Source organism: Xenia sp. Carnegie-2017, unplaced genomic scaffold (assembly GCF_021976095.1).
Source record: "Xenia sp. Carnegie-2017 unplaced genomic scaffold, XeniaSp_v1 HiC_scaffold_4, whole genome shotgun sequence".
Taxonomy (NCBI): domain Eukaryota; kingdom Metazoa; phylum Cnidaria; class Anthozoa; order Malacalcyonacea; family Xeniidae; genus Xenia; species Xenia sp. Carnegie-2017.
Genome location: NW_025813504.1, coordinates 3,348,910 through 3,368,494, shown reverse-complemented (window position 1 = coordinate 3,368,494; position 19,585 = coordinate 3,348,910). Strand labels below are relative to the sequence as shown.

The 19,585-nt window shown below is 31.9% G+C and overlaps 3 protein-coding genes across 3 annotated transcripts; all 3 read right to left on the bottom strand.

The window, feature by feature from the left end:
• Positions 1-969: 969 nt before the first annotated feature.
• Positions 970-7,717, bottom strand: LOC124455918 (nephrocystin-3-like). The gene is made up of 4 exons (XM_047006527.1): positions 7,586-7,717; positions 6,916-7,335; positions 5,021-5,092; positions 970-1,282 (listed from the first exon to the last, which is right to left on the bottom strand). Exons 1-4 carry the CDS (start codon positions 7,662-7,664, stop codon positions 1,008-1,010), a joined length of 846 nt encoding a protein of 281 aa, XP_046862483.1. The 5' UTR covers positions 7,665-7,717; the 3' UTR covers positions 970-1,007.
• A 560-nt stretch (positions 7,718-8,277) lies between these two features.
• Positions 8,278-12,826, bottom strand: LOC124455867 (nephrocystin-3-like). Its single transcript, XM_047006481.1, has 4 exons — positions 12,785-12,826; positions 8,759-9,475; positions 8,381-8,698; positions 8,278-8,282 (listed from the first exon to the last, which is right to left on the bottom strand). The coding sequence occupies exons 1-4, from the start codon at positions 12,819-12,821 to the stop codon at positions 8,278-8,280; spliced, it is 1,077 nt and encodes a 358-aa protein (XP_046862437.1). The 5' UTR covers positions 12,822-12,826.
• Positions 12,827-14,030: 1,204 nt separating this feature from the next.
• On the bottom strand, positions 14,031-19,175 carry LOC124455919 (myotubularin-related protein 13-like). Its single transcript, XM_047006528.1, has 8 exons — positions 19,089-19,175; positions 18,525-18,605; positions 16,825-16,954; positions 16,149-16,285; positions 15,820-15,933; positions 15,223-15,313; positions 14,765-14,790; positions 14,031-14,361 (listed from the first exon to the last, which is right to left on the bottom strand). Exons 2-8 carry the CDS (start codon positions 18,540-18,542, stop codon positions 14,269-14,271), a joined length of 609 nt encoding a protein of 202 aa, XP_046862484.1. The 5' UTR covers positions 18,543-18,605; positions 19,089-19,175; the 3' UTR covers positions 14,031-14,268.
• Between the last annotated feature and the right edge of the window lie 410 nt (positions 19,176-19,585).

Below are 19,585 nucleotides of genomic sequence, written 5' to 3'. Positions count from 1 at the left end.
GCGGCGCACGTTGTCAGGGGGAATGTAAACGTTATTGTACTCACACTGGCTTCAACCAATCATAAATAAAGTATGGCAGTCAGCAGTCCAGGTATATTTAATTCAATGAATGGACCACAGTCCAAAATGCGTAATTTTATAGTCAAATGTAAAATATAAACAAACTTCTTGAAAAGAAAGCAAAACGAAAAAAATGAAACAAAGAGTTTAATTATGCGGACGATGCAAATTAAAAATGATTTATTTTTAGTGACAAAAACTAGAAAATGAAAGCCAACCCTTACAATACAGCAAGGAAGAGAAAGAAAGCAAGCTTTGTTTCAGGTCAAATAATGCCGTACATAATAAACATTTTAATAACCTCGCTTTCACGATCTTTACTTTACTAAGCACTCGGTTGGTGCAAAAAGAACTCGGTCCGATATTTCTCCGTAAAGACCTCGAGCTCAGTTATTTAGGGGTTAATATACATGAAAAAATTTCTCCATTCTGGCTTGCTCGTATATTACAATTCCATTGGATGTTACTTTTCATAACACCATAGCTTTCAAACACGCAGCTAGAACAAGGTAACTACTTTTGGCAATGTTCATATTTTTTTTCCAAACACGTCTTGGAAACAGTGAATTGTAAGCTCGTTCACCAAAGAAAATTTACTTAAGCTTGCGCCAGCCATTGCATTTGCTTTGCTTACTTTAATTTAACTTTCACACCTTTGAAATGTTTTATTTTGATTGTCTCTTACATCACTTCTTTGTCTGATTAACCAATCAGGAGCAAATTTTTTTTAAAATCTTTTTCCTGCCCCTGTTCCTTATTTTTTCCCACTAGTATTTGCAATAAATTGCACTGCTCTTAATTAACCCATGAGAACTGAAAAAATTTTTCATGTACTTTATTAAAACGTAAATCAATATAAACAACCTAATGCTGGCTTCTGGGTTTGACATGAAAATGGCGACTATAAAAAAATGGACAAATGACCTTTTAATTTTAGTTTAACAATATTAAGCAACATTTGCACATTTATGAAGAACGTCTTTAGCCAAACGATTTTTCTCGATCTTACGAAGAGCAGCGGCAAGTTCTTCGTACCACAACTGCTTATTTTCTCGTGATTCAAACCAACACTTTAGCATTTTAAACCCTTGCCAGACCACGTCACGATGATTTAGTTCAATTCTTTGTATTGTCGCATCTCTGACCTTCAGAAATATTGCCAATTTCTTCCATTTACCAGGAATTTCGCGGGAAATCTCTAGCAGAATTTGGTTAATTTCTCCTAAAAAACGCACATTTAAAAGCAAGTTAATAGAATTTTTTACTTTGGAAGAAAATGTTGGACATCCTACATCAACTATATAAATATACATAGCATGAGATTTGTTAAAATACATCATAGGTGTGTCATGTTGATTTCAGTACAACTATGGATAACAATATAATAGTGTTTCAGTAGTAATGTGTCAAAATGTTTGCACCAGATTTGTGTGATATACAATAGAAGTTTTATCAAAGTGCGTCTTGCTACAGTGAAATTTATTTGCAATTTTCTGCACGATTTAAACTGCATACGGTACGTAGCTATAAATTATCAGCAAACACTGATGGTTGCCCAACATAAAATTTGAAATAAAGCCATTTTTTAATAGAAATTATTTGGTATTTGTAACGTTTCGTCTTTACACAAGACATCATCAGACAGGTAATTAAAATGATCAAGTGTGCGTTTATATTTACATATTAGAAGTGTAGTTATGAGTGTTAGATTACAGTAAGGTGTGATGAACATGATATATACGTATATAAAAATATTATATCAAGTATGAGTGAAGATACTGATATGGAGTGTGAAATGGACGCAAAACGTAGTGGGTTATTTAGAAAAGTTCGAGTGGGATGGAGCTGCCTTGGTCATTCAGTGAAGGTGTTAGATTTGAGAACTGGAGGCTTTCATGGATCATTAAGTCAGGAGTGTAAGGTTAGGATAAAATGATAGTTAAGTCGTCAAAGGAAGCAGTGTGACATGATATATTCATGTGAGATAGGACGCTTGATTTGAACTTAACTTTCACTTCTGAAATCCAACAAAATACCAAATTGCCCTTTCTAGACAATGTTATCACACGTTCCGACGGAAAATACGAAACATCTATTTACCAGAAACCAACATTCACTGAACTCTTCGCCCACTTACATAGTATCATCCCTCTCACTTATAAACACTGCCTTATCTCTATCATTAGTCACCGTACTTTCAACATCTGCTAAAACTACGAAAACTTTCACAATCAACTAGAGATGGTTCGAAAACTCTTTGATTCAAATGGTTTCCCCTCTCAATTTTTTGACAACACTGTTCGCCTCTTCTTTGACAACGTTTTATCTCCCAAACCACTTATTATCACAGTGCCCAAGAAGCTCGTCTATTTATGCCTTCGCTACACAGGCTCACACTCTCTCCAAATACGCAACCAACTTAACCATCTCTGTAACGCTGCCTTCCCTCACGTTAACAGTAGATTTGTTTTCCGTCCTTCCACAAATATTTCCTCCTTTAGTCATTTCATAGAAAAGATTCCCAAGCTCCTGAAATCTGATGTTGTTTATCTTTTTAAGTGTCGACGCTGCAATGCGTCGTATGTTGGTCAAACCATACGCTATCTTTAAACCACAATCTCAGAGCATTGCAATCTTTGGTTTTTGCAAAGCATTGCAAAAACCTAATAGCATTAAATAAGGTCGGCAAACGGGAGGTTGTAGGAAAATTAGGAAAATTATACCTAGCATCTCAGGTGCCATTTATTGTCAATTTTACTATAGAGTGTTTGAAAATTGAAAAACAACAACATTAAGAAATGGCTTAGAAGTTTAAAGCTTACATAACACTTCCTGGGCATGATTGTTAAATACAGTTAAGTCGATTACAGAATGTTGAGTTTTATACCTGATTTCACATAGAAACTCAAATGCAGTAATTACTACAGTGTCATACTCACTGGACTGAGTGCGCGATATGAAAATATACAATATAAATATTTAGAATCACCAAGGCTGTGAAGATGTGCATGGGCTGTTTGATAGCAATTATTCAACAAAAGAATGTCTGTTCTACAATTCTAACCCAAAGCAACACAGCCCGTAAAAAAGTAAGGACTACTTGTTTGTCTAATTTCAAGGCAATAGACAACGTTACAACGTCTCAAAGATAGGAAAAGACATCATTATGGAATCTTTAACGCAGAGGCGTAACTAGAACGTTAATTAATAGGAGAGGGTGTATATTAATAAATTCAGTTGTGCAATACTAATTTCTATTGAAATTCATTTCACTTTTAAAAGAAAGCAGTAGGGCACAACGGAATATATGAATATGCACCTCCCCAATTAACGTTCTGGTTACGCCTCTTATTAGAGGGAAACTTATACTATATATATTTCGCTAAGTGGAAAAGAATCTACTTAAAAAGACAAAAACTAAACCAGCTTTGAAGAAATTTAAAATAATATGCGATGTTAGAAAGGTACTGACTGACTGCCTGAATTTAGTAACCATGACGTCAGATCTCTAACTGAAACAACATACACATAAGCTGGTTATGTTTCTATTTATTTATATGGGGGCAAAGGTGCTGCACAATTTATAAGTTTTATATAAAGCTGGTGCAAAATCAGAAAAACGTATTCACTGCTGGAAATAAACTAAAACACACTTGGTCGGTGCGTGTATTTGAACAAGAAATTATCTGTTAATTTGGGTCAGTTTTTATTTACGTGTTTACTAATGTAATAATATGCATTTTACAATAGGTTTCATACTATAACAACTTCGGCAAACTTTAAAAATATCATGTTTCTACGTAGTGACGTTGCTGATAAAGAGTTGGAGTTAAAAAATTCAGCAAGACATACCTTAAATTGAAGTTATAGATTTTAATTCTACGTGTCATCATGATAAGCGAAGGCATAACATGCCTTTTTATATATCTATGTAATACACAACAATAACACCCGTGCATCTTCGTATATGGTTTACGTTAAATACTGCATGTTGGATTTGTATTCTTTTCATGCTACTCTTTCTTTCCTCACTCATTGCAAGAAAGAAGTACAATCAAATTTTTCCTTAAGAAAATTTGTTCAGTTTTTAAATTAACTGCATGGAAGGAGCCTCACATATTTCACACGTAAAAAATGGCAAATAGCGAAACCTAGTGAAGATATGAAAAAGTTGGTTAAACTAAATTGTTTCAAGCGTAAATGTTGTCATGCCAGTGTTTATTGTCTTAAGATCAAAATTATGCACAGAAGTATTTTGCTCCTATGCTTTATGTATTCTAAGTTTTTATATTGTTTTTTAATTTGTTATACGTTTGATATTGTGCGTTAACAAAAAATTTGCAGCATAAAGAATGTAACGCAAACATGCTCTAGGATTTGAATCTCACTTTATGCGGGAAACTACTTTGTTTCAGCAAAGAGTTTTTTGTGGCATAGTATATCTATGTGGTCAACATGAGTATTTTCAAATTTGATTTAAAATAGTTGTGATATTAAAATTGACAATGAAGAATACAATTTATTTAATTTTCGTTTTTTCTTCCATATTTTCTCTAGAGAATTGTAATTTTTGGGAGAAGGAATAAGGAAAAGCGAGACACCTGGATGTGCTTTACGTTTGAGGTTTTGTGTATAAAATTTGTTATAATCAATGCTGGTTTTTTATAGTATATAATGTCACAAAAGTCTCATGTGTTATTTGAAATACTACAACCTAAAAATAACACCAAAATTTGCAAGGTTTTGCGTTATCTGTGATTGCAAAATGTTCTAACCGCTTAATTTTATAGCAATGAACAATCTTTATAAACATAAGTTAAAGAATATTTGAAGAATTGATAGAACCAACTTGATCTAGATTCCAAGTATTTTCACGATTTCCCTTCTTATTGACTATTAAAGAGCTCATCTAATAAAGCTTTAAATTTTGTATATTTACCTTCTAATAAAATAAGCATACCTTCTATTTTCTCCGTATGAACGTGTAAATTTAAAGAGGATTCAGCATCAGCAGTATCATCAGAATTTATTTCTTTGAAAAAGATATAAAAGTAGAGCAAGTGAACCATAGCGTAAAATAGAAGGGTGCTTTTTATAATAAATATGTTTCCATGGAAAGACTGAGTTAACTGGAGTTTATAATGTTTATTACATTAGATAAAAAAGGAAAAAAACAAGAATTCATTCTTCAAGTAAATTATTGGAATTTAGTTACACGTTCTTTCCAAGAACAAAGATATATATCAATCTAGGTTCTTAAAGTAATAAAGAAATTTTTTAAAAACCAAGTATTGTAAATCTGTTATTTTTCTTAAAATACTCAAAATATAAAAACTGAAAAATGTAAAATTTTATTTGTGTCCTAATTTTTACTTAAGTTTTTTTAATTTTTACGAAAAAAATTTAAAAGCAATTTGTAGAAAATTTTTTGACTCGTCCTGTATAGAGCAAACAACATATATTTGTAATAAATATAACTTGTCCCAGCCTTGTAGTTATGATAAAAAGGAAGAACAATTTTAAATAGAGTACTTGAGATTTTTTTAAAGCATACGTTTATATAAAGTAAAAATCATATACTTCAGAAAAGAAAAATGGTTGAACCAGGGCTAAGTCAAACAAATTGTATTTAGGCATATCAGTTTAGAAAGATTTAGGATGAAAAAGCTCTAGTCCTAAATTGCAAACCACATAATAAAGCATAAGATGGAAAGAAAAGATTTCTCTAATTTCTTAATAGCACGCTTGAGATGATGCATTTAACGTGAAAATCAACTTTTTTTCAATTTTTTATTACAAACATCTTTTGGCAAACTTATGCCATCTTCTGTGCGGTATAATGAATGAATATTTGAATGGAGTTAATATATAAGGAAATCTGATACAAGATATGTGTATAGACACAGGGGCGGATCCAGCAATTTTCGTGGCTGACGCACCACTGCGAGCGCCAAAGGTGCTAGCTCTGTAGAGGGGTCAGGGAGGATGCCCCCCGGAAAATTTTATATTTTAGACCCTCGGACATGCGATTTCCGGCATTTTGACAACAGAATTTAAAAAAAACTTGGCTTTACTTAGTTTGCAAACTTTTCGCAAAAATTTCAATGATATAAAATCGAAAATTCCACTAACCTTTAAACAATTTCATTACTATTATCAGATTTATCAAGTTTCATACCCTCTCCAAAACTTACAATCAGGAAGGTATCATTCCAATTTACGAGTGATTTTGAAAAGGTAGCGGAAGTTATTTACAATTATTTAGTGATTGAAGGTGTTAAGTATTTACAAGTTAAAGATAGTATCGACATGCTGAATTTGTTTGTTAAGATTAGGCTTGTTTTATGTAGATTTAGGCAAAAGTTTACCAAAAACAAATTTTAGTTGCATATTTCGTTGTTTCTTAGTAGTTTAATTGAGTTTAGTTTTTTTTATATATTAAAAGAGATTTAAAATATTTTTCCTCCTAAATATATAATAAAGTGCATTACATTGTTCTCAATTTGCATCAAACTTTCAGAAACAAATCTTACTTATCTATTTTAAGATAGCTCTACAAATGGACTACATATAACAGAATTTAACTAGATAAATGCTCATGGTGGTTAAACGGCCTAAAATAAGATCATTACTCCAAATGAATCCAATTTTACCTGAAACAGCTTTAACTAATTTTTTAAACATTCATGAAATTGATTTTTTCTGTTCAAGTCTAGCCAAACATAGTAGAAAAGGAATTCATAAATTGTAAACACAAAATACTAAAAAATTTTGTCTGAAATTTCAAAAACTTAAAAAGTTACACTTTAAAACGCTTATATGTGCAATAATAAACAAAAATAAATAATAACATACCAATACTGTTCGAAGATCCAGTAACAACGACATGATCGGAAGCAACTGATTTTTTTCGATTTGGCTGCGCTTTTTTATAAAATTCTCTTGCTTTGTCACTTTCTTTAGTATAATAATACAAATAACGAAGATTGTTTAAAGACGAAGCTACATCAACATGTTTAGGACCAAGTGATATTTGTTGAATTTCTAACGCTTTTTCATAACACTCTTTGGCTTTGTCATATTTGTTGGTATTATAATACATATTGCCAAGATCATTTAAAGTCGTAGCTACATCAACATGTTTAGGACCTAGTGATTTTTGTCGAATTTCTAACGCTTTTTCATAACACTCTTTGGCTTTGTCATATTTGTTGGTATTATAATACATATTGCCAAGATCATTAAAAGTCGTAGCTACATCAACATGTTCAGGACCTAGTGATTTTGTCGAATTTCCAACGTTTTTCATAACAATCTTTGGCTTTGTGATATTTGTTGGTATTATAATACACATTACCAAGATTGTTTAAAGTCGTAGCTACATCAACATGTTCAGGACCTAGTGATTTTTGTAGAATTTCTAACGCTTTTTTATAACACTCTTTGGCTTTGTCATATTTGTTGGTATTATAATACATATTGCCAAGATCATTTAAAGTCGTAGCTACATCAACATGTTCAGGACCTAGTGATTTTTGTCGAATTTCTAACGCTTTTTCATAACAATCTTTGGCTTTGTGATATTTGTTGGTATTATAATACATATTGCCAAGATCATTTAAAGTCGTAGCTACATCAACATGTTCAGGACCTAGTGATTTTTTTCGAATTTCTAACGCTTTTTTATAACACTCTTTGGCTTTGGCATATTTTGTGGTATCATAATACACATTACCAAGATCATTTAAAGTCGTAGCTACATCAACATGTTCAGGAGCAAGTAATTTTTGTTGAATTTCCAACGCTTTTTCGAGAAATTCTTTTGCTGTGTCATATTTTTTAGTGTTATAATACATCTCACCAAGTTTGTTTAATGTCCTAGCTACATCAACATGTTCAGGACCTAGTGATTTTTGTTGAATTTCCAACACTTTTTCATAACACTCTTTGGCTTTGTCAGATTTTTTCGTACGACAATACATATCACCAAGATTGTTTAAAGTCCTAGCTACATCAACATGTTCAGGACCAAGTGATTTTTGTTGAATTTCCAACGCTTTTTCATAGCACTCTTTGGCTTTGTCATATTGGTTGTTATTATAATACACAACACCAAGATTTTTTAAAGTCACAGCTACATCAACGTGTTCTGGACCAAGTGATTTTTGTCGAATTTCCAACGCTTTTTCATAACACTCTTTGGCTTTGGCATATTTCTTAGTCTCATAATACACATTACCAAGATAGTTTGAAGTCGTAGCTACATCAACATGTTCAGGACCAAGTGATTTTTGTCGAATTTCCAACGCTATTTCATAACACTCTTTGGCTTTGGCATATTTGTTGGCATCATAATGAACATTGCCAAGATTGTTTAGAGTCGTAGCTACATCAACATGCTCTGGACCAAGAGACTTTTTTTGAATTTCCAACGCTTTTTCATTACACTCTTTGGATTTGGCATAGTTGTTGGTATCAAAATGAATAAGGCCAAGATTGTTTAAAGTCGTAGCTACATGAACATGTTCAGGACCTAGTGATATTTGCTGAATTTCCAACGCTTTTTCATAACACTCTTTGGCTTCGGCATATTTGTTGGTACGATAATACACATTACCAAGACTGTTGTAAGTCGTAGCTACATCAACATGTTCAGGACCAAGTGATTTTAGTTGAATTTCCAACGCTTTTTCATAACACTCTTTGGCTTTGTCAGATTTTTTTGTACGACAATACATATCACCAAGATTGTTTAAAGTCCTAGCTACATCAACATGTTCAGGACCAAGTGATTTTTGTTGAATTTCCAACGCTTTTTCATTACACTCTTTGGATTTGGCATATTTTTTGGTATCAAAGTGAATAAGGCGAAGATTGTTTAAAGTCGTAGCTACATGAACATGTTCAGGACCTAGTGATATTTGCTGAATTTCCAACGCTTTTTCATAACACTCTTTGGCTTCGGCACATTTGTTGGTACGATAATACACATTACCAAGGCTGCTGTAAGTCGTAGCTACATCAACATGCTCTGGACCAAGAGACTTTTTTTGAATTTCCAACGCTTTTTCATTACACTCTTTGGATTTGGCATATTTTTTGGTATCAAAATGAATAAGGCCAAGATTGTTTAAAGTCGTAGCTACATGAACATGTTCAGGACCTAGTGATATTTGCTGAATTTCCAACGCTTTTTCATAACACTCTTTGGCTTCGGCACATTTGTTGGTACGATAATACACATTACCAAGACTGCTGTAAGTCGTAGCTACATCAACATGTTCAGGACCTAGTAAAGTTTTTTGAATTTCGAGACATGTCACAAAACATTTCATAGCTTTTTCGTATTTTCCCATTTTGTAATACCCCATGCCAAGTTCGTTTGATATATTAGCTTCATATTGCTTCTCTGAGTCTTTAAAATATTTGAAAATGAAATTAATTATCTTTTTGACATTTCCACCGCTAGAAAAAAATTATCAAAGTTCATGTACTTTTTATTATAAGAAAGTACACAATATTAGTTTTACTTCATTTTTATTTATGTTATTTAAATTTTTAATGTTTACCGTCTATTGCCAGACTTGACAATTCTGAAACAATTATAAAGCCAAATAACAGTTAACCCTCTGGTCTGATAATAGACTGGTTGTATAGCTTTTGTAGGTATCACAAAAGGAAAGCCCGATAATATGTTCGACGATGCAACAAATTAGATTCTTGCACAGACAGTTTTTAATAGGACACAAACGCCAATATTTTATGGCCATAAGAAGCATTTTGATGTCAAATTGAATTGAATAACTTGTTCTACCCATGACGTATATTTTTGATTATTAAAAAAGTCGTGAAACTAAAATATTCGAAAATCTACGTTGGTAAACCTTATCCGCCATCATTCCTATTTGGTCTTTGAATATTGTACTGGTGGAAAAGAAAATAATAATCTAGTACAACTTTCTTTATTCCCACGCTATTTTGAGGCAGTTAGCTCAGCATGTTCTATGTGTTAATAATACACTTTTCAGTACTTTTTAATGTGATGTTCTAGCGTTAATAGTGAGCTTTAGTAAGTGTGACTTAATACAGTTTGACTTAATTCAAGTACGAGTTCGAAGTTTGACCGTGTACTGGATTGGCACTAGGAAGATTGTTGTCGTTGTTGCTTCGTCAAAACTTTATTTTAGTTTTCAAAAAAGATTGAGTTTATTTACTTGGAAAACCACCGAGTTTTGTGAAGCATATAGCTTTAGCTACGGCTTTATTTGTTAATAATAATATCAACGAATCGGTAATAATGAGAACATAGAACTCTTTATAGACAAAAAAATCTTTACTAATTTACATTTTATGTTTTATATATTTGTACTATTTTACTGTTTGTTAACATTCCATTTGCATTTGATATGCATGGAAATATAAAAGATACACAAAGTTTTTTCGGAATTGAATGACATTTTGAAGCTGTTCTATCAAGGCATTTCTGAGTTGCAAAAATTATCCACAAAGTAAATTTTTTATATTACTAAATAAATATTTCCACTAGCTACATGGACAAAGTTCGACTTTACTGATTTAAACGTTGACAAATATTGATGGTGCTCGATATTGTTCATGGTCAACAAGGGGGTGAAGAAATTGATAAAAACTACTTTAATTGTGAATTCTATTGTTGAATTGGTTCAGTAAACATGTGTATGAATTTGCTTTGCAAATAAAGATATGATTAATTTATTAACGAAGTGGTAAAAGTTGAACAGGTTTGAAAAACAAGTTTGGTGATTGGGTCTCAAGTATTAACAATGTAACAGTGGAAGAAGAGGACTTTTAAACTTGGTAAACACATATCGCTATGAACATTTTCCATTCACTAGCTGATGCAATTTATGCAGGCAACGAAAATCAAATGTGGAAACAAAGCACACTTTAAATTCATGAGAAATATTTAGTTTAAACGTCTTTAATAAATATTTTGATGATGGATATTCAGAACCAAATATCATTCTCCTTGATATTGAGGGAAATACGTTCGTAAGCGTTCCTGAGATAACAAGAGATCTTGACGCATTTCTGTTATTACGTATTTAAATGTTAACTGGTGCTTAAATGTGTGGTGAACATCTGTTACATTACAAATATTGCTAATAATGTTAATAAAGTCAGTCTCGAACTGGAGTCATTGATTCTGTTAGTTTCTCGGTACGTTAAAATGAATACACTCTTATAGGCGTAAACTTGTATGTTTCTTAAAATGAACGGTCTCTTCACAAAAACGCCTCATGAATCATTATTGGATTCAGTGAATGTTTACTTTATCGTAAGTTTGAAAAGTTGGCATGCATGTTGCAACATGAAATATTACGACGTTTGTACAAGTACGTTTTGCACTCCGGCACTCGTTAGTATTTGTAGTAAATAATACCTTATAAGTACACCTCAATTAATTTGAATTGATATAATTTAGAAGAAACGAAAACGTAAGAGATTCTATTTTCGACTTTCGTTCACATAACAATATTTACAAATCTATACCCTACGTTGAAACGTTCGAATTTACCTAAGAACAAGCATTTACGTACGAAATTATGAGCTCTCGCTATAAATATATCTTATATATCTTTCCTGTTTTCTTACAACCTTTCGCCATCTTACCAATGTGAGATGACTAATATTCAAAAATTTTTTTTTTAATGCAATATCATAGTACACAGTCGTCAAGTTACTAGCCAGAAAAACGGTGAATTCAACGCATGCGCACGGAAAATATGCCAAACATTGCATAGTCAATGAGTGGGGCTTTGAAAGCACTTCATGCATATTCAAAGCTCAATTTCTCTCAACTGATTGCTTGATTTGAAATATCTAGGAGAAAATCTTGCCATAGATGGAGAAATGACTTTGCTGATGATTAGATAGAGTGTGATTTTTATGTCCCTCTCAATATGTGAATGTGAGTGAGCTTTTAGTATACGGGTATAGACTTCTTCAAGAATTTTTATTGCCGAAATAAATATAAATCCCAATTACGTCAAGCAACTTTGTGAATATCTCGGGAAATACATTACATTTCGGTCCAAAAGAAAAGGAACAACGGAAAATACAAAACAATTAATTCCTTCGTAAGAACGGAATTGTCTACGTTGAGTTTTAAATTGTAAGCACTCACCTACCATGAAGTAGTTTATTTAAATTATATATAATTCACATGTCGTCGTATGGAAATAAGACATTGAAAAGGCTCAGTGTAAAAGCTCAAACAAAATATTATATTTTTGAAATACATAAAATTCAGTCAAAATTAATCTATAGTGTGTCTACGCTATATACTAGTCATTCAGTGGTGTTTCAAATTTATATCAGAAGACAAATAAATACAACGCTTAATTTGGACTTATTTTGTTATAACTATAAATTCATGTTACGAATAATTTTTATTGATTTTTAAATCGTCGAATCGTCCGACTCCCTGTCTGCATTCAAAACTTAAAATCGTCCAATCATGTTTCCCTTTAATCATAACTCACTGCTTTAAAGGAACGCACGACAAATAATTGTTAAATGTTTATTGAGTACGATTAGTTTTGTAAAAATTTTAACGCTTGAGAATTAAAGCAAGCCTTGAATATATTCAAAGTACGAAATCATTAATAGTACAGACAGATAAAATAACCGATCATCTATGACGTATAGTAATTATAACTTTATTTATTTTTGGTTAACATACCTTGAACTGATAGCAACTTCAAATTTCTTAAACTCATCTCATAAAAACATCATACGCACCTTCAATTCCGTGTATAATAAATGTTTTTATGCAAAGGAATTTGAACGTTCGTAGGTGTATATTGTTATGTAAAACAAGGGTATTACACCATATGATTTTTATTGTTGTTAATCATAACATTTTTTAAATAATATAGTGAGCATTGATTTAGCAAAACATTAGATGTATATTTGTATTATAACTTCGCGATGTTTTTATCGTTGTGCATATGCACGCTTTAATATCTTGATCATTTCTCTAGTACTTATAATTAAATGTTATTTATAAATTAAGTTGCACAGAAAGAGTGTAAATGCTGATATATTTTTAGCATAATATTGAAATACCGGCTGAAAATTGCAACACACAAACTTGTTTAATTATTTAAGAAATTTGAAAGAAACATAAACAAAACAAAAATATTATGTCTTCGTTTTATTATATATAAACATGAAAAAAGCAAGCAAAACACTCACTGACGGTTTTAATTCAACAGCCTAAAATACAAATGTTTTTCAAATACTGGCAAACATTGGATATACTGACGATGAATGAACAAGATACAATTTTCCTAAAACTTTGCTAGAAGGTCAGAACGCAACCTCCCCCAGCGACTTTTCATATTATTTAGATTCGCTAATACGAAGTATGTTCTACAAACACAATGCAAACGAGAGTCTTCACGTCCTCCATAATATTTCGAACAGCTGCATCCAAGCCATTTTCCTCATCCAGGTAATTCAATAGAAATCTATGGTCATTATTAGAAGGAAATCTAGAAGCTTTCTTGCATGCGTGAGCATATTTTATAGAACTGCACAGAAGTTTTTATTCTGGTTTTTATTGTGACATGATTATTGTTTATAGATATAAGTAGTTTAACTACATTGCATGAGAACAACTTACAGGGCACAACTTATTGAGGACAATTTACGAGGCACAGCAAATTGAAGATAACTTATACGGCGGTGTAGGTTGACAAAACAACACCCTACAAGTCTTGGAGACATCAACTAAGCCTTTTTGACTTCTGTACATTTAATCTGTTTGGAAAACCTATTGTGAATCATTGTTGGAATCACGTACACTAGACTCGGGGTAGGGTTCAGACTGAGCAGATAAGTTAAACTTGTTAGCCTACCGTTTGATAGTATTGAGACTCTTATTGTTAAAATACGTAATCGATGAAAAAAGATAGCTTCACTGATTATAACTGGTGTCACACTATTTTTATAACATGTGGAAATACAACGAAAATTCGTATTGGTTATTTCAGTCATGATTATTTGAAACCTGTGCGTGTCTCAAAATGATACTATTATTTAAAAAAATTAAAATACATACATAAATTACCCTAAATATGCGTTCTAAAATGTTAAAATATGTCACATATGCACAACATTTCTTTTGATTATAATGAAATTCCTGATTGGAGCGTCGAAGCTCTACGTATCCAAGCTTTGTAATTTCGATATCCATTTCTTGGCTTCTTCCTCCGTCGCAGCATACAAATTATACAATCGTTTCTCTGTACGAAGCTATAGAAGCATATAAGACAGTGAAAATAGTCTTTAAGAAGAATAAGTATTTTACATGCATGATGGTTTCTATCGGTTTTATTTCAAAGTTTTAAGAAAAGGGTTCAATGTTATCAGCGTAAAATATTTAATTGCTTTTTCAATGTCAAGCTAAATCAACTAAAGTGGTAAAGAAAGGATCATCTTTATGCTTCAGGAAAAATTTAAAAGTTCATAAAAGAGCTTATTACCATTATTTAATGCTAGCCACGCTAACATAGTTTGCAGAAAATAGCAAGCACGATTAACCAAATGGTTTTGCATACAATAATTTAAACCAATCAAAATTCGTGATGATATAAAGCACCTTGAAGCTTCAAACAAACAACACAGCGATGAAAGATACACAAATATATTTACTTACGTCGAAAAAAACTTGCTTCTCGTTTGCTAAAAATATCAATGAAATTCGCAATTTTTATAAAAAAAAAAAACGACAATACAATAACAGCACTTTTACAATCATGTAATCATGATTACAGTTTTATCGTACAATTAAATACGTAATTGCAACTTGTTCCATACTTAAATATATTATTAATTTTTATATATAGAAATAAATATCCTTTCTACAGATACCAAAAAAAGCATAAAACTTTGCAATTCATTCAAGCTGGTGCACAAAGACATTTGCTCTTAAGGTAATATCCCAGAAGAAGTTTTAATTTGGAACACACAACACTCTCCGCAAAAAATCCAAAGTTAACAGAAAAGTCGTTTTTCTCAGTGATGCAACCAAAGTCATTAGAGCATTGTTTTAAAAGCTCATCAAAACCAAGGAAGAAGTAAGACTATAGAGCAAAATATGGAAATAAAACTTACAATTCAACTGTGACATTTCACATGAAATAATTTCAGATAAGTTGACAACACCTTGACAATGAACATCGCTTACTTCATCATAGTAACGAAGCTACAAAACCAATTAATTTGTGAAAACATAGACATCGTAAAATGTTAAAGCTAAGGACAGCAAATTGCAATGAACTAGAAATAAGTGCATCGAATAATTTGCACAGCTTAAACTTTGCGATTTTCACCATCAAAAAAGTCGGAAGCTTTAAATCATGGACCTCCCGTTCTCAGAAGTTCTTGTTAACAATTCCATGCTCTGTCAGTAATGTAACGATTTTTAAAATGCACTTTTTGTTACTCTTGCTTTTAACGTGATGTCACAAATAGAACAATGAAAATTTAACTTGAAATCACAAAAATAAGGTATCGCAAAGTATGATTTGCACTAAATCAAATAGGCACAAAGCTATGGTAAGAAACATCAAAGTTAACCTTTCTATAGTAATTTTTAACAGAAACCAGTAAACATTGACATCTGAAGCTTTATTTTACACCGTTTTTCATCTTTCATTATCACATTCCATCAAAATATCGTTCGCTAAAATAGCCAATAAAGAACATTACCTGATGTCTTTCCGTATCCAATACAAAATACCGTTGCTTCCATTGTTTGAATAAAGCACCTCGTTTCCATAGATACCCACATAAAAATTTCGAAGATTTGTTTATACTTGGAGACTATGGAATGATAAAGATTATTCAAATGACTAATTCATGATAAATCACTTCGGCTAGTGTAATTAAAGCTTAATCCGTTATAACTGAGTAATAAAAAGTGAAACTTAACAATATCTTCTTTGTTTACATATTATATAATTATAAATTTAAAAGTGAAGGAAAATGTTTGCAGTTAACAAACATCAATGGAAGTTCACTAGTGTACTATATTGTACCTCATGTAAGCTTTTGTTACTAGTTGATGGCATGCTATCATTCTGGTCTTTTAGATTCTTGTAATTAGGACACGTTTTAGGAACACGTGATAAGCATTTCTCGTGGCAGTTGTATCCACATTCTGTGCATCTGAATCCTACAAAAAACACATATTAAAATACAAAAGAATTTTTGGTGGTAGGAGACAAAATCTCTTCACAAAATATATCGTAACTACAACGCGTGGTGAACAGTTTTTGGGTATCAAGATGCCAGGACCGAGCCAAGTCATTTTAATTCATTTTGGATAGACTTGCTTGAACAAATTTCTTAAATTATTAAATTATCAACGGTACACACTCATTGAAATTTATGATGGAAAAAGCGGCGTCACAATCATCATGAAATAAATTATCAGTTGTATGACATAACAATTATCATAAATCTAGCAAAAAATATTGTCTGGCTGCGATTGTTTTACTTTGATTTCAGAATTAAATTTATACTAGGGGTATATTTAACTAACATGAACGCGCGTGCATTCTGCTATAAAGCTTTGCTAGTTGTAAAATTTTATTAGCAAAATTTCCATAGAAACTTTGCACAGTAGACAAGATAAAGAAGCGTGTTTATAGATGCAACGGAAAGTCAACTGTATGGCCATCATAGATAGATAGATACACAAGCAAACCATACCTCCTTTTCCAATATTCCATATCACTTGTAGACAGAAATCGCAGTTGGTTGGCGTAAAGAAACTGTGAGGTTCAAATGAATGAGGTCGTGAAAAACCTTGGTTACTGTAGTCTTCGATTTGAAGTTTCCCCTGAAATATAAAAGTAACATGTGTCACATAGTATGTAGCTTTAAAAGAAACTAAGTGAAATCAGTTTCTACAAGGTCATCTTATAAAAGTAACAAAGTTACTCTCTACTTCAAAGGTATAAATACGCAGCAAAAGTTGTAGAAATAATTTTGAATTACAAATTTAAGCAATTGCTGTCTATTCTTCGCAAAACACAACAATGTTAACATTTTTTTAAAGCTAAGATCATAACAGGCATGGAAAGCCTAACAAACGTAACAAAGGAATCAACGTATTATGAAAATTTAAACAAAACAAATTATTTACTGAAACCAGTACAAATGGTGTGTTGTCATGGGAAGTGAGCCGCCACATGATAGGTCACTTAACAAAACAAATTATTTACTGAAACCAGTACAAAAGGTGTGTTGTCATGTGAAGTGAGCCACCACAAGGTCACTTAACAAAACAAATTATTTACTGAAACCAGTACAAAAGGTGTGTTGTCATGTGAAGTGAGCCGCCACAAGGTAGGTCACTTAACAAAACAAATTATTTACTGAAACCAGTATAAAAGGTGTGTTGTCATGTAAAGTGAGCCACCACAAGGTAGGTCACTTAACAAAACAAATTATTTACTGAAACCAGTACAAAAGGTGTGTTGTCATGTGAAGTGAGCTGCCACAAGGTAGGTCACCTTGCAAAAGTTCCAACATTAAGATGTCAATTTAACCTCCATTTCAGTAAAAAGAAATTAAATGAAGATTAAACTAATGCGTTAGCTGACTACTTTTCAAGATTTTATCAAAAACTCACAATTCAGAGACATTAAAATTTGTACAAACTGTGTTCGAGAATCTTAAAACGGCGGCATGATACCAATCTCATATTGTGTGAAAAAAAAACTATTGAAAACACGGGTGCTGATTAGTGCAATGCTCGAAAAAACCGTGTCTATAAAACCCTTTATTGCACGAGAGCTTCAGTCTCTCAAAATTATTGAAAAACTTCCGTGGTTATGGCGGAAAGTTTCAAGGCAAAAATATAAACATGTTATTAAAATTCAAGAATTCATTGTCTTTATATTCTTCTTAAAATGTTATTTCATAAAGAAAATACAAAAAAAATATTTGCCTATTCCTATTGATTTATATAGAAACACTCGTGAAATTTTTAAAGAAAGTCGAAATTTTTTGCAAACACACGCACTTCGTGTTCCTCTTTGCCATGTAATTTATTGTTTCTCCCAATCACGTGTTTCTAAAACTCTCTAGAAACTCAGAAAGTGTTTTCTAGTTCTTAAAGAATACAACATATTGCAAGACAACATGAATACAATTTCACGGCTTAGTGCTACCAGCACAGCAAAACTAAATGTTAAAAAAGTTCATTTTTATAAGTTGCCAAACTGATACAAAAATCATTTTGTATATAGAAATTATTTTACCAAAAATCACAAAATAGAACGAGTATATTGCACGAACGAGAATATTAATTTAAGATCAGGTAATCATAAAATGGTCATTGAAGTTATAAATTATCTACAATCAATATAAAATTAATCATAAAGAAAAAGAATCATAAATACTACCTCAAGTATTATGTCCATTGTATCTCGTTTGTGTAGTACACCACTACGGACTCTAGAAATTTCTTCATTGTATGTTAAAAACTGTAAAGAAAAAATGCCAGTTAGTTATGGTGTTCATTCGTACCAGGGAAACACCACAGTCTGTGATGTATTCATACCATGCACATACTCCAGTCTAGTATTCATACAATGCATACACTCCAGTTTGTATTGGTATTCATACCATGCACACACTTCAGTCTGTAATGGTATTTATACCATGCACACACTTCAGTCTGGTATTCATACAATACATACACTCCAGTTTGTGATATTCATACATACAATGCACACACCACAATCTGCAATGGTATTCATACGTACAATGCATACACTCCAATCTGTAATGGTATTCACACCATACACACACTCCAGTAAGAAAAAAGTAGTTATGCTGCCTAAATGAGACCTAAAATATGATATTCAAAGCCATTTACAAAAGATCCAGTGGATGACCTTTACTTAATGTCTACAAAGTAAAAGTAAAACAACACGTCACAATGAAAGTATATTTGCTATAAATACCGTTTTCGTTATTTTAGGCTGTTCCAAACGCTCCCATAATTTTTTCCAACGAGTTGCGTGTTTGTCAGCCTCTTCTTCGATGCGATTATATTCGTACCAATGATATGCGCAGCTACTACTGTCGTAATGAACCGATCCACCAAATATACCACTTCGACAGCGTCTAGTAAGCAATATGAAGCGCTAGCTATTTTATTCAATAATTTATGCATGGTTGAATATTGTAAATCACTTTTTTAAACTTATAGTAAAGTTTGCAACAAAAATTAAGCATGCAAGCTACGAATGGCATTAAACTTTTTTTTTAATAGAAACATGCTAACAATGGAAGCACTACATAATGTTTAAATGGAAACATCCTGACTATTAAAGTACTCAATAATTTTCAAATGGAAACACGCTAAGTATAGTAGTACTTCACTAATTTTTAATGGAAACACGCAAATCATTGAGGTACTTTGCTACGTTTTAAATGGAACGCGCTTACTTCTCAACGC

Bases quoted from the DNA above. Each gene is read 5' to 3' on its own strand.
- LOC124455867 (XM_047006481.1), bottom strand. From the start codon at position 12,821: ATGAGTTTAAGAAATTTGAAGTTGCTATCAGTTCAAG. The intron at 9,476-12,784 runs GTATGTTAACCA...AATATTTTAAAG, and splicing joins GAAGTTGCTATCAGTTCAAG to ACTCAGAGAAGCAATATGAA. The intron at 8,699-8,758 runs GTTATGAAAAAG...ATGTTGATGTAG, and splicing joins ATCTGACAAAGCCAAAGAGT to CTACGACTTACAACAGTCTT.
- LOC124455919 (XM_047006528.1), bottom strand. The intron at 16,286-16,824 runs GTATGGTTTGCT...TGTTTTTTGTAG, and splicing joins ATGGAATATTGGAAAAGGAG to GATTCAGATGCACAGAATGT. The intron at 14,362-14,764 runs GTAAGTAAATAT...ATGCTTCTATAG, and splicing joins AGAAGCAAGTTTTTTTCGAC to CTTCGTACAGAGAAACGATT.
- LOC124455918 (XM_047006527.1), bottom strand. From the start codon at position 7,664: ATGTATTATAATACCAACAAATATCACAAAGCCAAAGATTGTTATGAA. The intron at 7,336-7,585 runs GTCCTGAACATG...CAAAATCACTAG, and splicing joins AATTCGACAAAAATCACTAG to GTCCTGAACATGTTGATGTA. The intron at 5,093-6,915 runs GTATGTTATTAT...TCTTTTTCAAAG, and splicing joins TGGATCTTCGAACAGTATTG to AAATAAATTCTGATGATACT.